Here is an 18,124-nt window from a genome sequence, read left to right as displayed (position 1 = left end):
AGGGAGGTAGCACAGGCTACGTACCCCTTATTCAAAATGCTAGGGACCGGAAGTGTTGGGAGCGGCACTCAACAAATTTCAGACGTGGGAACACTTCAGCTTCTGAATATTTCGGCTAGGGATGCTCCCTCAGACTTGAGGGGGGATGAAGAGGTCACCAGGAGAAGCCTGGTGCTGGAGGTGCGAGCCAGGGCCCAGGAAAAGGGAGGTGGGAACGTGTCTGCTTCCTAGAAGCTCAGTATGGTTGCAAATGGCAAATTGTGTGTGTGGGTGTACGCAGCACACGTGTGTGTACATGTGTGTGACTGTGCATGTGTGTGTGTATGCATGCGTGCATGTGTGTTTGAGGCTTGGGGAGGTAGCAAGGGGAGAGGGTGCAGTATCCCACGGGATCTGGAAAGCCAGGCAGGAAGCAGGCTGGGTGAGCCCAACAGGTGAAACACAAGGTGAGGGGCCAGGCAGGACTGCAACCAGGGAGCAGGGAGACGAGACAGATGGTGTCCACCAAGGCCAGCCTGTGTGTGGTGGGAAAAGAAAAACAGCCAGGCAATACAGAGAGAAAGGACTTGGGAACAGAGAGGAAGTCCTTAGGACTGGGAGTTGGCCGGATGAAGGTCAAGGCCACGACTGGTGGCACCAAGCAGAACAGCCGCAGCCCTTTCTCCTGCAGCCTCGGCTGGCCATGCCTGGGGCAGCTGCAGGTTCACTGAGCAGGGACACCAGGAACACAGCAGTGGAGGACTCGGATGAGGCCTGGCCAATGCTCCAGGCCCCTGTCTGAAAGGCTGCGACCAGGAGTGTTTCAGACCTGGGATTGTTTTCCTCCAGATTTTGGCATACCTGCATATTCACAATGAGATAGGTTGGGGATGGGACCCAGGTTTAAACACATGATTCATTTATGGTTCACAGACAACTTATACACATGGCCCGAAGGGAATTCTAAATAAAATAGCTAAATAATTTTGTGCCTGGAACAAAGCTTCATGGTGTGAAATCTTCCACTTGTGGCATCTTGGTGGCATTGAAAGGTTTCAGACTGGGGAGTGTTTCAGATTTTGGATTTTTCTGGCTGATGCTATAAGTGGTAGTGAGCAACCCCGAATCTTCCACGGCTGAGAAGCACTTCTGCTCTCACGCATCCCAATGACCTGCACTCACCTTGTACAGACCAGAAGACAAGGACCCTAGTTAGTTCTGCTTTCTGATTGGATGGATTCCAAATAAAACTGCCAGATACTCGCGTGGCCTGGTCAGCGCGTTCCACTCTGGGAGAAAACGTCAAATACCCACCAACGCATGCACAGGCAAACATAACACTGGCACCGAAAATACTCTTCCTGCTTAAGTGTTTTGACCGAGGCATAACCGGTGATGCCCACCTGATGTTGGATTTTGTTAATTCCCTCAAACTTGGCGTAGATGTGCAAGATCACCATTGTAGCATTTGGAAGCACTGGGATGAAGGACTGTTACTCCATAAGTCCTTAATTTGGAGGTGACTCCGTTGGAAAGGTATTCACAAACTAAAATTATAGGATGGAATTTGGTAACTGAAACATTTCATCCTAGTTCAATACCATCTTTCTGGCATTAATCTCTGGCTACAAGAGGGGTAAGGGATGCCGGGAACATCCCCTTATATGCCAGCCATATAAGGTCTGCGACATCACTTAGTCTGACCCTCCCAGAGCAACTGCAGATGGAACTTGAAATGCGTTAAATCTATAGCAGGTGAATTTTTAAGTTGATAATTTTGTATGGCCTGCGAATGGTGCTATAAATATCCAAATGGCCCTTGGGAATAAAAAGGTTCCCCACCCCTGACCCTGACTTAGAGAATGGAAAGCAAAGCCACAGCAGAGCTGTCAGAAGCAGGCCCATCCTTTCTGCAGCTGAATTAGGTAAACCTTGCACCCAGCAAGCTGGGCTTTTACCAGACTTTATTTGGGATCACATCTCTGAAAATTCTGGCTTTGTTTCAGCAGAACCGCAGAACATGCCATTTCAATGACAGACACATGGGGTGGAGGTTAGCTACCCAAAACAAGAGGAAAACAAGGCACATGTTTGTGCCAGGAAGTTGTGGATTAAGAACAGGAAGGCAGGGCTGGCGCTATGGCTTAGTGGGCTAAGCCTCCGCCTGCAGTGCTGGCATCCCACATGAGCACCAGTTCTAATCCCAGCTGCTCCCCTTCCAATCCAGCTCTCTGCTGTGGCCTGGGAAAGCAGCAGAAGACGGTCCAAGTACTTGGGCCCCTGCTCCCTCGTGGGAGACCCGGAAGAAGCTCCTGGATTCTGGCTTCAAATCGGTCCAGCTCTGGCCTTTGCAGCCATTTGGGGAGTGAACTAGTAGATGGAAGACCTTTCTGTCTCTCCCTCTCTCTGTCTGTAACTCTGCCTCTCAAGTAAATAAATAAAATCTTAAAAAAAAGAGAGAGAGAGAGCAGAAAGGCAGCTGCTGGAGTTTGGAAGTGGTGACTTCGTGCTGGAAGTCTTTATAAGTACCCAGCCTCAGGTATTTTCTTTTGTTTTTTTTTGTTTTGTTTTTTAAGGTTTACTTATCTGAAAGGCAGAGAGAGGGAGAGAGATCTTTCAACCACTGGTCCACTCCCTAAATGCCTACATCAGCCAGGGTTGGGTCAGGCTGAAGCTAGCAGCCTGGAAGGCCACCCTGGTCTCCCAGGTAGGTAGTAGGAACCCAAGCTCCACTGCCTCCCAGGTGCATAAGCAGGAAGCTGGCCCAGAAGCAGAGTAGCGGGGACTCAGACAGACACTCCAATACGTGATGTAGGCGTCCGAGGCAGCAGCTTAACCTACTGCACCACAACGCCTGCACCACAGGTACTTCTCAGCAACAGCAAATGTACTGAGGCAGTGTGGTAGTCTCAGGTTACAGGGAGAGAGAAACCACGTAGATGAGGGAAACAGAGCCTCCACTGTACTCCTAAAGCCACACTGGTACTTCTCCCTCAGGAAGGGCGGCTGGCGAGTCACAAGTGTGAACCCTTTGCAGAGGTGTCGGTCGGGGGGGCTTCTCCAAGGAGCTCTGCTCCTCTAACCATCCTCCTCTTCCTTTTTCTAACTATGAGGATCTCCTGAAACAACTGTTTCTGTAAGCGATAAAGCTGTAAGAACTAAGCTTCCAGGAGACGGCAACTGTTTCTTAGGTAACCTTAACATTATGCACAGGAGCACCGAGTGCAAAACAACCAACAACTCACGCTGCCCCTCACGCCGCACAAGCAGCTGTCTGCCTGCAGCTGGATGACAGCGAAGATCTCAGTATGTGCCCACATGCACAGAGCCCGGAGCTGTCACAGAGCCAGAGCATCTGTCAGAACAAGCGCCGTAAAACCCAACGCCTAGAAAGCAGAAACCACTCACTTGCAGAGCTGAGTCAGCAACACTTGCATTGCAAGCATCTGGTTTCCACCAATCCCAGAAAACAGCTCTCTGTGGCAAGAACCAGGAACCGGATGGCAGGCAGAGGGGCTCTTCCTGCGACGCTCATGATAAACTGTTGACACGGGCCGATACATTATTGCAATCCATTTACAGTCACTGATTGTTTAAAGCTTAATTCCAAGGCTCATCATCTCAGACAATATGGCAACTGTCAGACAATATGGCAACTATCACACATGCTGTGCTGACGCCAACCACACCACAACAAAAGGCTGCCTGTTGCTGGGTCACCTATGGGACCAGAGCAGGTGCATTTTCTTTCGACTATGCAAAAACTCCTATTTTGCCACTTTTCTTCATAGTAGCCTCATGTTTCCTTTTTTAAAATTTCTTCAATTTTTTACTTATTTATTTTATTACGTGAGAGACAGAGATCTCCAGTCTGCTGATTCATTCCCCAAATGCCTACAACAGCCAGAACTGGAGCAGGCCAAAGCCAGGAACCAGGCACCCAACCCAAGTCTCCCACATGGGTGACACAGACCCAGCGACCTGAGCCATCACTGCTGCCTCCCAAGGTGCTCAGTAGCAGGAGGCTGGAGTGGAGACAGAGCTTGGAGACAGACACTGCGATAGGCGAAGCAAGTGTCCCAAGGGCATCTTAACCACCATGCAAAGTGCCCGCCTCAGTGACCTCACACTGTCATACTTCCTCCAGTTGTTGGCTTTATAAAGGAGCTGACAATACCACCTTTATTACTGTAGTAAAGAAAGTATATTATTCCGACATACTGACAATACCCAGGCAACTTTCAAATATATCACATACCTGAAAGAACAATCAAGCAGGCCAAAAACGTAAGAAAAAAGTCACGTGAGAAGTCTGTTATTCATCCTCCTGAAAAGTCAGCCAGCCACCCGTCCCCTGCCCAGCAGCACAGCCTCCATTCCACATCTGCGTGGCTGACTACAACAGTCATAGGCGGCTACAGACCAGAACTCAGGCAGTTCAGATACAGTTCACGCCATCCTCACAGAACTGCATTCCCACCATTGTTCCCATTCTACAGATAAGGGCCCTAGGGCATGCGCTGTCTTGCCTGTAATTTCATCCCCCTCCCCCGAAGGATTCACTTCTTCCACCCACAGAGATCCATTCTCCTCCCTGAGGGACTCCCATTTTGTTCTAAAACGCAAAAGCCTTCATAGCTCCCTGCTGTGAACCTTCCCTGCCTCCTGGCCAACCCCTGGGTAACTCTGCTAACTCGAGGCTGGTGCATGTGGGCTCCAGCTCTCACTGAGCCAGGGGCACCTGCTCCCTCTCCTTTCAGGCTCCCAGCCTCCCCAACACTCCTGGCCCATCCCTCCTCTCAAAAACGGAAGAAAATAAACAAAACCTAAACATTACTGCCTGGCCATCCTGAGTTAAGCTGGCCTTTCCCTTGCTGGCACCTGAGGGTGCCAGCTCTCACACTCTTCCTCCTGCTGTCCCTGGAACTTTCTCACACCTCCTCTGGACTATAAAACCCAAGAGGGCAGAAAAGACTGTGCCTACCTATAAATGCCCAAGGAATTCCTTGGATTAACATTTTCTAAACACTAATGGTATCATTTAACAGTTAAAACATCTAGCTTCATTGTACACATTAGACATTTAGATATTAGAAAAGCTTAAAGTCATACTGAATCCCGGCTTCCCGAGCAAAAGTACCATTAGAAACACAGTCTGGGCCAGCGCGGCGGCTCACTAGGCTAATCCTCTGCCTGTGGTGCCGGCACAGCAGGTTCTACTCCTGGTTAGAGCGCAGGATTCTGTCCCGGTTGCTCCCCTTCCAGGCCAGCTCTCTGCTGTGGCCCGGGAAGGCAGTGGAGGATGGCCCAAGTCCTTGGGCTCTGCACCCGCATGGGAGACCAGGAGGAAGCACCTGGCTCCTGGTTCGGATCAGCGCAGTGCGCCAGCCACAGCAGCCATTTGGGGGGTGAACCAACGGAAGGAAGACCTTCTCTCTGTCTCTCTGTCTCTCTTTCTAACTCTGCCTGTCCAGAAACACACACACACACACACACACACACACACACAGTCTGGTGAACACAGATTGAAGAACACGGAGGCTGGAAACATTTCCCAGGCCCTCTCATTACCCTGGTCTCAGAAGTGAGGCATCCAAAGACACCCAACGGCACAAAACACGCTAACAGAGAGGTCCTTTGAGGTGAGCTGTAGACTTAAATTTTCCCTGTAACCTCTATGTTTTCTCTACATTTTAAAATAAGCTCTTGTTATCTGATGAGGAAAAATTTGTCACTTTGTAAAGAAGGACAGAGGAAGAGACACCCGAACAAATGTTTGCAGAGGGGAGATGAGAAAACACCATTGTGGGTCGGCGCCGCGACTCACTAGGCTAATCCTCCACCTTGCGGCGCCGGCACACCGGGTTCTAGTCCCAGTCGGGGCGCCGGATTCTGTCCCGGTTGCCCCTCTTCCAGGCCAGCTCTCTGCTGTGGCCCAGGAAGGCAGTGGAGGATGGCCCAAGTACTTGGGCCCTGCACCCCATGGGAGACCAGGAGAAGCACCTGGCTACTGGCTTTGGATCAGCGCGGTGCGCCAGCCGTGGCGGCCATTGGAGGGTGAACCAACGGCAAAAAAAGGAAGACCTTTCTCTCTGTCTCTCTCTCCCACTATCCACTCTGCCTGTCCAAAAAAAAAAAAAAAAAAAAGGCACTATTGTGAATATTTATTTTTTTTTCCTACCTGTATTCTCTTAAGCATCAGACAGCTGATGGGATACTTGTTTGTTTGTTTAAACATATTTGATTTAGATCCTGGCTGCTCTTTTCAGAATTATATTTGGGTCAAAGCAGATATTCATACTGACAGAAAATGCAGCTTAGATTATTCTAGAACAGATGATCCAAATCCAGGGCTACTCTGGCTTGGCCTCCTCCTGCTTCCCTGGCTCCTGATGCCTGCTCGTGAGACAGTCTCCTGGCCATCAGTCCCCACCAGGACTGCCCTGAGCAAGCAAGGGGACGAGGACAGAGGTCCCCGTGACGGGCTCAGTAATACACTGGATGGGACAATTGCCCCAACAAGGCTGAGGACTCTCCGGTAGTTCCATCATGTTCTGTGGTTTACTATGAGTGAGATGTCTGACATTATGAGGACATTTTTATTTTGCATGCCCTATATTATTTACATCTAGGAAATATTTCTGTGACTATCCATTTTGACTTCGACACACCAGGAATATAAACGGAAGGATACAATTACCCATCCTCTCACCTTCTCTGATTACAATAACCAACACCAATATAATCGTGCACTTCCCCTGCCAAAACCATGTAGTAAAACCTAAGGAACTTCAAAAGCAAGGCATGCCATGCCACTCACAGAACAGTAAGGGTTTGTGGTGACAGGCTCTGTGCACTGCTGGATGGAAAAGCACAAGTCAAGTCAAGCACGTTTAGGGTATGGAGTTCAGTGCCAAGTCCTTTACTAAATTATAATCACAGCTTCTCCCACTGGTCTCTTGACGGGCACAGCCACATCTCTCCCTGCCCCCTCCTCGGAATCCACTCCATCCTGTTTGGGTAGACCCCGGCACTCACTCGCTCGCTTCCCATTGATACCCACGCACCTGCTGTCCCAGCCCCCGCTCTGCAGGAAGGAGCACCTGCCTTCTCATTCCTGTGGCCTCCTCTCTCCGTAGTGGCCACGATGTAAGCAGGCCATGTGTGTGCTCACCCCAAACCTCACGAAGTGCGTACCATGTGCCAAGGACGAGGGGCTGAAGGTTAATAAAAGCACGACCTCTGCTCAAGCAGCAGGCAGCCCCGCGAGCAGACAGGACGTTCTGGACTCTGGCCTCCTCAAGATACTGCTGAGAAACGGACGCCCAGCTGCCAGCCAGAACCTCTCCCACTGCCGATGCCTCCTAACACAGCCATGTACTCCATTCACCAGCTCCCCTTCTAGGTGAACTGGTCTAGAAAGCTGTGTAGGCAGACCATACCACGTTCACAATTCTGAGCTCCCCCCAGCACGGGGCCATCCGCCACTCCCAACCAGACCCCACCCCTGAGCGGCTCCAGTCCCCCCCTCACAGCGCGGAGCATGGGACACTTCTCTGCCTGCAGCATCTTCAGCCCCAAGGACAAAGCCTCCCGGGTTGCCAAGGGTTTTCTCCCTGTCCTTATCCACCACCACCTGCGGCTCTTTCTTGTTTGATCTCTAAATGTTGGCCTTATTCTCAAGACACCCCCTCCTCTGGGTCCCCTCCCTCCCGGTGGCCTCGTCAACAGCCACGCATTATGGACCACCTCTCTGCTACGGACTCACCTTTCTTCCAGTGCCAAGTCTGGACCTATCCTCCACACCCCAGGCTCATGAATGTCATCGCCCACCTGAAATCCACACCTGGATGTGCTAGGTGTCAAATTTCACATGCCCAAAACAGATCCACTAGGGATTCATTTCCCCCAAACCTGTCCACCTACTGATTCTGAGCCTTCTCCATCTCACTTCTCCAGCTCGTTGCTCAACACATCACAGTGGCTTCTCTGTGAAATACTAAAAATTCCAAATTCTTAATCAGCAGGTTCTAAGCCACCTGGCCTGTGTCTCATTCCAGCCTCCCCTTGTAGCATTCCTAATCTCTTCCCACCTTTGTTCTTCATTGTACTCCAGACAAACTGGATATGTTATCCTTCAGTTCCTCAAAGACACCTGCCACTTTCTAGACAGAAGAAAAAGCATGAGCAAATGTCCTGGGGAGGACATGGTGCCCCCCCCCTTTATAGGAGGGGCTCCTTCCCTAAGTCTATTCAAGTCACCATGGCCCCAGGGAGGCCTCTCAAGTCATAAGTTTGCCCATTGTACCAGTCCTGTCTGTTTCCCTCAATCCAGTTAATTGAGCTGCTTCATTTTTGCATTTCACTCTGTGGGAGCTTTGTTTCCCTGAGTTAAAATGGAAGTTGCATGGGGCCAGGGGGCCGTGTTCACAGCTGGGCCCCAGCTGGTGGCACCATGACTGGCATACAACAGAATCTCAACACTCACTCACTGAACCAACAAATGCACAGGCGTTATCACGCAGTGTGACGTGTGCTGGCACAGGAAGTGGTCACCACGCTCAGGGGACGCGCAAATACAGGAACTTGACGGATGCGAGGTTCCTTGGGCTCCATCTATTACAGTAGGAGCTTTTCAGCATCGGGAACCCATTCAAAGGTGCTGAAAGTACAAAAGACACTGTTTGTGCTCCAGAATAAGTTGGATGATGGGGCAGGAGAGCAGTGGTCTTCACGCTGGGCCACACAGTTTAGGGGTCACCAGGGAGCTGGCAGAAACGGAGATGCAGGGAAGGGGGGGGGTGGTGGATTTAGAGACCACATTCGCCCTGTGACTGACCTAGAAACAGACATGATCATTTCAGACCTGCTGGTTAAGAGCAGTTGCCTGAAAACGTTAACAAAAAGGTTACTGGAAATTAGAAGTGAAGGCATTATTCTTACTCAGTGTTCTCTGGGAAGAAACAAAACAAAAACAAAACTGGTAATTCATCCAGCCCCAAACGCTCAGAATATGAAAGAAAGCTGCATCTTAGGGAAAGTGGAAATCTTCAACATTGTTTGAAGTGTCTTTAAAGTTTAGGGTACTTTAAGCCTATACCCAATAAGCCTGCACTTAGTAATTTTTCTATCCCATCAGTGTTAAACTGGAATGCCCCAGTATAAGGAGCCCCATCATCGACAGTTTCAGAAAAATGGGTTGTGGTTACTACCAACTCCGACTACCCCCAACAGTTTCTGCTGTCTGGAAAGATGACCCGGAAGCTATTCCCAACAAAGTCCTGCTTCTGAGTGCTTCCCCAGTACCACTATGGTTCACTCCTCACCTCACCTGACCCCTGCGGGCCACACTCTGCAGGTGCACGCATGTGCGAGCATGCCTGTGCAACCAGAGCCCAGCAAGAGCTTGCCTTGAAGACGTCTCCTACCAGAAATTCTCTCCAGGCAGGAGTCAGGGGCAGCTCAGCTCAGCCTTCACCCCTGCTGACGAGAGGCCAGCTGTACTCAGCTCCCCCAGCCACGAGGCACCCAGAGACTCCGAATGAAGCTTCAGGAAGGAGGAAACCAGCCCCTCCCGCCTGGTCGACCTGCCTCGGTGAACAGAAGACAGAGCCAGCAGGGAGAAGCCAGCAGGTCTCCTCAGGCCAGAGAGACTGAGCCACTTTCTGTCCCCCAAAGGGTCTAAAACACACAAAGGCTTTGGCCTCCAATGGGGGGAGGGGTGTTGTCAGGACAGGTTCCATGAAGACCAACAGCCCCCCAAATTCCCCTCCTACAAAACCCAGCAAGGTGTACAGCTCTCAACCCTCCACAGGAGAGCACGCCAGGTGCCCAGGTGAGACTGCCTGCTCTCTGCGTGTCCTGTCTTCCCAGCAGGAGAGCTTTCTCTCAGGAGCAGCTCGGCCTTCTCCGGCCAGCCAAGGAAATCCCCCCACCCCACATCCCACACACTCCCCCGCCACGGGCTCGGGGACCCAAGCACATACTCCTGATTTTTAAAACACTTGCCAAAACCATGAGGACACGTACGTAACGCACAGAATTTATTAATTTTCCCCACAGCATTTCAGAAAGGTTAAGAGGAAAACAAAAGCAGCTAATCTTTATGTTTGGTTTTGTTTTCTTCTGACTGAAAAGAGGAAGAGAAAAAAACCAAGCAACAGAAGCGCAGTGGCTTCTACCTGGGGCCATGACGCAAGGTGCCAGCCTCTGGGATTCTGCTAACGGCTGGGAGGAAGCTCACACTAAATCTGAAGTTCAGTCCCAAGGGTGTCTGTCTCGGTCTTGGGAGTAGAAGTTAAAGGGTTTCCCAGTCCTGGCATCACCCAAGCTCTTTCAAGAGCGGTCCCACAGCAAACCTCAGACAGCAAACACAAGGGGTCGAGAGGGGGCTTTCAAAGTTCATGCCGAAGAGAGGGAGGACTGAGAGAGGAACCCAGCGAAAGAGCAGGGAGGCAGGCACTTTGAAGAAGACAGGTTTGGGCTCTCCCCTTCCCCTCTCCCCCTCTCCCCGGGGACTCACACTGGAGAGAGGCCGGGGAATATCCTCCGTAGGCAGGTGCCCACGTGCGCCAGCACCTCGCTCACGTCCTCCGGCGACGCCATCTTCAGGGAGATGGTGCACTTCTCCATCTCCACGACCATCTGCAACAGCCGAGGACACACTTGTTAAAAGGCGTCCAGTGCCTTCCCGCTTTCCATTTTAAATACTGGAAATGAAGTGGGCACACAGACACATGCTAACGCAACACTAGCTTCTTAAGACGCTCTTCCTTAAAATAATACTCTTGGTTTAAGAATTGCTTGAGTAGGGGAAGAAAGGGGTTATCCGAAACACCCAGGAACCAGGGGGCAAAAGGGCAGATATACGCAGACCCTCATGTGACTTAACTCCCCACATCTGGACATACACAGCTGGTCACACCTGTGACCCAGGATAAGTGCAAATATCTCCTGTGAGTACCCACCTGTCCTTGAAGAAAAAACACAGATGAGCTTTTTAAAAAAGATTTATTTATTTTGAAAGGCAGAGATACAGAGAGAGGGAAGGGGAGAGGGAGATCTTCCATCCTCTGGTTCACTCCCCAAATGGCCACAACAGCCAGGGCTGGGCCAAGCCAAAGCCAGGAACTTCTTCCAGGGCTCACACGTGGGAGCAGGGGCCCAAGCACCACAGCCATCCTCTGCTGCCCTCCCAGGCACATTAACAGGGAGCTAGATCTGAAGCCGAGCAGCTGGGATTCGAACCAGCGCCCATGTGGGATGCCAGCGCTGCAGGCGGTAGCTCTACTCCACAATGCTGGCCCCTAACCCACACATTTTAAAGACAAGAAAATCTGGAAGAAAAAAGAAAACTTAAATGCTTATAAAACTTTCAAGCTTTGGAAGAAGAAGGAACACGTAGAAGGGATTATATTAAGGTAAAAATGTTTACGTTAAGTGTGTGGTAAAGACACATTTTTTATGATTACTAGCTGGAGACACCCAAAACTCAAACAAACAAACCAAAAAAAAGCTGAGATGGAGGTCAACCAACCAGTCCACAAATAAGGATAAATCAGAGCAGCTTATCAAAGGCACAAGTTGAAGAGGGCTACACCTCAAAGAAAGAGAATGGACGTGAATCACTTCCTTTAAAAAGGAAAACAGACTCCACTACAGTGCGTCTCAGGACCACTCGTGTGAAATGCAATCCCTTGTGATCATCACCACAGCAAAGCAGCCTCACACCGTGACTTCTGTCTGTACAAAAGTACAGTGGTGACCGTGTACTCCACATGCAACCCACCAACTGGATGAAGGAGTTCTTAGACTCTGCTTCAGATTTTCCTAAAATTATCTACATTGAAAAATCATCACATTTACATTACCAGGAAGAGTAATGCAAAGGTATTTATCAAAATGAAAAGATCAAAGAAAAGGCTATCCTAAGTGATGGAGTCCTGAAAATGTTCCTTTTTTATAAATACCTCTACAGGAATCTGTTCACGAGTGTTTAAGAAGTATCACTTCTATGTCAGTTATTTGTGTGTAAAAAATATGTAATCCAAATTTTCAGCCTACTACTCAAGAAATTAATGGAAAAGCCTTTAAAATCCTCTAGACAAACAAAGGCCGCATTTGTCTGCAAGAAGCTGGTCCAAAAGACAATGTCCTTCTCTCTGTCCCCAGTCCCCAAGAAAAGGCTGCAAGCGTTTGGGGTTTGTACCTAGGGGTGTGAGTTCCGACCAAGGCCAGGGTGTCGGGAGAAGTCTGAAGCCAGACGAAGCCTGGTTTGGGCAGATCAGCTCAGGTTTCCCATGCACAGATCTGCGCCTACGCATGGTTTGCGAAGCCAGAGGATTCGGGATGTGCCATTGTGTCTGTGCTTGGCACCTCATTCCCAGACCTTCCATCACGGGTAATTACGCCATTCACTACAGGGTACTTGCACACTCTCCACCTCTAGAGCATCAGTGCAGCTCACAGTTTGGGTGTGAGTAATTAGTAATTAGCTAATTCTAATTCCACTTGATCTTGGCACCTAACCATCCTTAATTGCACAGTACTGAACAGAGTGACAGGGAAGAAAAAAGGTGACAGGTGGGAGAAGACATGAGGTCTTCAAGTGCGACCTTACTTGAAAGCACTCACAGCCTGCGTAAGACGCCACTGGCTTTGCATAATGCAAAAACTTGCAACAAAATGATTGAGCTGGAGACCACACAATAAATCATCTCATCAGAGAGCTCCCGCCATATACCTCTTCCCTCTATTTTAGCTGCAGAGAGGCAAAATGTTTAAACATCTTTTCCTTTACATACCTAGCAGGATTTAACCCATCATCTCCCATCCATATCTAAAATTATAATCATATATACACGCCATAGATTCTTAAAATAAATAACTGTCAACTTCAATTTTCTGACCCTGAAAGCCCCAGAACACGGGCAGGAGAGACTGTCCCGACACTGAGCCTTGTCAAGCGAGATAAAGGTCTCCACAGTTCCACAGGAAAAGGAAAACAGCATTGCACTAGTCCAGCCACGCCTTGCCTTGCTCTCACCCACACGCCATGTGATGCCTCCGTCCCAGGCACTGTGCCTGCATCTACAACCTACAGTTAAGTAAAGGCAAAAACAGCCATGCCAGGAAGGTAACCAATCCCTGAGAACAGCAGGAAGGAATCCCTAATCGAGGTTGGACTGGGAATGCTACAGGCAGACGCAGTCATCCTTGGGATTTCACCTAAGAGAAAACCAAACCTGGAGACTTCCAGGAACTGAGGCTACACAGGTTACTTGGCTCCCAGCCTTTGGAACACAACAGAATCAAACAGTGCATTTGATAAAAACACAAAAAGCTCACCCCAGACAGACAGAATCCTAACTGCCCTGCAGAGAGGCTGTGTGTAATGTTGGAAGAGGGAGGGGCATTGCTGAAGGCATCTGCACCACAGGCCATTGTGAAATAAACACCACAAGGTCACTGGCATTCCAGTGTCTGCCCAGTGAGTCCCTTTGTGGGAGCAGCATCACTGTTTCACTATCATTTCAGCCTCCAGGTCCGCACCACAGCAGCAGCAAAGCCCTTCCTTTGGTCCCTACAATGACAGAACGGTGCTGTGGGGCTGAGATGGACTGCTAGCTAACAGCTCCTCGGGAAGGCACGATGCTGAAGAGACACAGAGTGTGCGGGGACCAATTTGTGCATCACTCTTGCTGCATGACCATCTTCTCTCATAATCAAACTCTACAGTCAAGTCGTATCTGGAACATAACCTTGGAGCTCATATATTATTAACGCCTTCCTGTCTCCATCCTAACCCCTAAGCCATACACATAAACATTCCTAAATTAGTACCAACAAGAAGGCTCTGCTTACGCCACTACACCATCATCCAGGAGAGACTGCTGTCTCCCACATATGTTTGACTATTTGGGCAAACATATGGTGCTGTGATTTTTCCTTCACATTCTACTTCCAGAAAACCATAGAAAATGATAAACACATAGGATAAAACACTACTTTAAGACAAACCATGGAAAACTTCCAAGGATTTGTATGTAATCTCAGTCAACATAAAGCAACAATTTTGGCCATTCTTTTAGGAACATTATCAACACAACTACATACACAAACACACACTTTCTTTATAGTCATAAAAGCTAAAAGGAAAAGTAGGAGAAAGAACCTAATAAAGATCAAAGCAAAATTCAATGAAATAGAAAAGCAATGAAATCAATGTAGAAAAATCAGTCAAACCAAAAAGTGAATTCCTTGATAAACCTCTAACCAGACTGATATTTGGGGGAGGGGCGGGTAAAAACCTTATGACAATAAATTGGGACAATGTAAATAAACAGGGAAAATTTCTCAGAATATACAAACAACAAAGCTCATTTGAGAAGAAATTTACAAATGGACCTCTAGTTATCAAAGGAACAGAACTTGTAGTTAAAAAGCTTCCCCAAAGGCAGTGGAGGCTGCCCCAGGCGGTTGGGCCCCTGCCACTCACACAGGAGACCCAGATGGAGATCTTGGCTACTATTTTTTTTTTTTTTTTTTTGACAGGCAGAGTGGACAGTGAGAGAGAGAGAGAGACAGAGAGAAAGGTCTTCCTTTGCCGTTGGTTCACCCTCCAATGGCCACCGCGGCCGGCACACCGCGCTGACCCAATGGCAGGAGCCAGGTGCTTCTCCTGGTCTCCCATGGGGTGCAGGGCCCCAGGACTTGGGCCATCCTCCACTGCACTCCCTGGCCACAGCAGAGAGCTGGCCTTGAAGAGGGGCAACCGGGACTAGAACCCAGTGTGCCGGCGCCGCAAGGCGGAGGATTAGCCTATTGAGCCAGGGCGCAGGCATCTTGGCTACTTTCTATAACCTGACCCAGACACAGCTGTTGTGGCAATTTGGGGAGAGAAGCAAGGGATGGAAGGTCTCTAACTCTGCCTTTCAAATAAATTTTAAAAATTTAAATTAAATTTAAAAAGAAAGAAATAAACAGAATACAACATCAATAGAGGTAAAAGTCAATCGTGTTCCTAAGAGCAGCAAGAAACAATCGGAAATTGAAAATGTTTAAATACCATTCATAATTGCATCAGAAGATATTAAATACTTCGGAATAAATCCGCTCAAAGATGCATCAACTTGAACTCTGACAGCTATAGCACAATACTGCTGAGCAACATTAGAGAAGAACTAAACAGAGTCATAGGGTTTCTTTCGCTCAGAAGATTCTGTACCATTAAGACGTCAATTCTCTCCAAACCGATGTACAGATTCAATGCAAGCTCAGTCAAAAAACACTGGGGTGATTCTAAAATTCATTTGGAATTGCTAAGGACCTAGAATCACACAACGGTTTTGAAGAGGAACACAGCTGGAGGATGGACGTTGTCTGATTTCAATCTCCATGTGAGGCCGCGGGACTGAGGACAGAGTGGCAGAGGCATGAAGATAACCGAATGGATACCAGGGCTGAGAATCAGAGAGCAGACACGGACCCACGCTGGGACTTTCCACACACGTGGAAACCTGTCGGTGAGGACACGGCAGCCTTTCAAACAAATGGTACTGAAATATGTGCATGGATGTCTACACATATGAAAGAGCCTTCAACCCATACACTGCGCTATATACAAAAATTGCTTCAAAATCAATCACAGACCTGTACGTACAACCTAAAGGTCTAAACCTAAACACACAGCACTCTGCGACCTGGGGTTAAGCCAAGATTTATTCAAGGTGACACCAAAGCATGATGCATACAAGAAAATGCTGATAAATCAGAGAGAGTTGACCAAAATTTAAAACTTTTGCTCCTTCATTCCAAGAGAATGAAAAGGCAGCCAGAGACCGAGAAAGTATGTATGAATCACATATCTGATACAGAATTTGTATCCAGAATACAGTTTTTTAAAAAACTCCTGGGGCCAGTGCTGTGGCGCAGTGGGTTAAAGCCCTGGCCTACAGTACTAGCATCCCATATGGGCACCAGTTCAAGTCTAGGCTGCTCCACTTCCAATCCAGCTCTCTGCTGTGGCCTGGGAAATCAGTGAAGGATGGCCCAAGTCCTTGGGCCCCTGCTCTCACATGAGAGACCTGGAGGAAGCTCCTGGCTCCTGGCTTCGGATTGGCTCAGCTCTGGCCATTGCAGCCATTTGGGGAGTGAACCAGCGGATGGAAGACCTCTCTCTCTACCTCTCTTTGTAACTCTATCTTTCAAATAAATAAAATAAATGTTAAAAAAAAAAACTCTCAGCCGGCGCCGTGGCTCAATAGGCTAATCCTCCACCATGCGGCGCCGGCACACCGGGTTCTAGTCCCGGTCGGGGCGCCGGATTCTGTCCTGGTTGCCCCTCTTCCAGGCCAGCTCTCTGCTATGGCCAGGGGGTGCAGTGGAGGATGGCCCAGGTGCTTGGGCCCTGCACCCCATGGGAGACCAGGAAAAAGCACCTGGATCCTGGCTCCTGCCATCGGATCAGCGCGGTGCGCCGGCTGCAGCGGCGGCCATTGGAGGGTGAACCAACGGCAAGGGAAGACCTTTCTCTCTCTGTCTCTCTCTCTCACTGTCCACTCTGCCTATCAAAAATTAAAAAAAAAAAAAAAAAAAAAAAAAAAAAAAAAACCTCTCAAAACTCAGTAAGAAAACAAATAACTCAGTTTCTGTAATGGCAAAGAATCTGAACTGCCACTTCATCCAAAAAAGATATCCCATGGCAAATAAACAGACAAAAAGATGCTGAACATACTTTATCATTAAGGAAATGCAATTTGAAATTGTAATGAAAAGGTACTACATATTTATTACAGTGGCTGAAATTAAAAAGACTGACCATACCAGTGTTGTCAAGGACATGAGGGAACTAGAACATCGTAGGCTGTTGGTGGCAACAGAAAATGGTACAACCACTTAGGAAAACAGTTTGGTCATTTCTCCGAGTTACACTTATACCTACCATCAGACTCAGCCTTTCCACTCCTATTTACCCACGGGAAATGAAAACACTTTAAAAATTTGTACATATCATTGAGATTTAATGCTATAACTAGTACTCAAACAGTATTTTTCACTTTATGTTTCTGTGTGGGAGCAAACTGTTGAAACCTTTACTTGGTGTATGCTAAACTGATCTTCTGTATATAAAGAGAAACGAAAATGAATCTTGATGTGAATGGAAGGGGAGAGGGAGTGGGAAAGGGGAGGGTTGCGGGTGGGAGGGACGTTATGGGGGGGAAGCCATTGTAATCCATAAGCTGTACTTTGGAAATTTATATTCATTAAATAAAAGTTTGAAAGCAAAAAAAAAAAATTTGTACATATACATTCATGGCAGCTTTATCTGTGACAGCCAAAACTGGAAACAACCCAACGTCCATCACCAGGTAAACGCACAAACTAATACAGCCAAGCAGTGGAGCCCTACTCAGCAGTGGGAAGGAAAGAGCTGCCGAGACAGGCAACAACTCATATGAATGCCCCAGCAGCCACGCTGACGGACAGGAGGCAGGCAGGAGGGGGTGCGGCCTGGGACCCCATCCACAATGTCTACAGGCAGAGCAGAGCAGGGGCGGGAGAGTGGTTCCTGGGTAACGAACGTGTTCAGTGTCTTGACTGTGGTAACAGGGTCCCGGGTCTGCAGAAGTCAAGAAGTCAAACTGTCCACTTTCCTGTACTGCAGGTACCTAGAGCTCAACGAACCTGGGTTTTAAAATCTACACTTTATTAACACTAAAAATTTAATTTGTCATTGTGTTCTGAGAAAGAACTTGTAGAGCACTGTAGCAGAGTATAAAATTTTAGTGCTCAACTATATCACAGAGCCCCTCAGGAGCGGCTGCCAGAAGAGATAACTAGTTCTTTTCAGGCTGCAGAACGGAGAATGATTTCTTATGGGAACAACTTCCAGAGGTTGATGCCCACAAAGCCACCATAAAGCATCGCATTCTGAAATCCCTCTTTTCCCTCGTCTTGTTTTCTGACTCTAAGAAACAGTCAGTATGAAAGCAAACAGAAGACATTCCACAGTTCCAGAAACTCGGGAAAAATCACACCGGCCCTGACAGGAACAGGTGTCTGTCACTTACTCACCTGAGCAGGCTTGTTGCAAATAACACCTTGAATCTCCAAGTAGCTGAAGGTTAACTCGAGCTGTAATTGA

The 18,124-nt window shown here is 48.5% G+C and overlaps 1 protein-coding gene across 9 annotated transcripts in view; it reads right to left on the bottom strand.

Moving 5' to 3' along the window:
- CARMIL1 (capping protein regulator and myosin 1 linker 1) overlaps positions 1-18,124 on the bottom strand; it is a 317,796-nt gene that overhangs the window by 164,580 nt on the left and 135,092 nt on the right. For 7 of the 9 annotated variants that reach the window (XM_051855017.2, XM_051855018.2, XM_051855021.2 and 4 more), the window contains 2 exons: positions 18,055-18,114; positions 10,502-10,623 (listed from right to left, as the gene is read on the bottom strand). In XM_051855017.2, coding sequence (XP_051710977.2) covers positions 10,502-10,623; positions 18,055-18,114 — 182 coding nt within the window. The other 2 variants (XM_051855022.2, XM_051855024.2) reach the window with 2 other exon arrangements.

Source organism: Oryctolagus cuniculus, chromosome 5 (genome assembly GCF_964237555.1).
Source record: "Oryctolagus cuniculus chromosome 5, mOryCun1.1, whole genome shotgun sequence".
NCBI classification, from domain to species: Eukaryota; Metazoa; Chordata; class Mammalia; order Lagomorpha; family Leporidae; genus Oryctolagus; species Oryctolagus cuniculus.
Note: the sequence above shows the minus strand (reverse complement) of the source record. Positions and strands in the feature narration are given on the sequence as shown.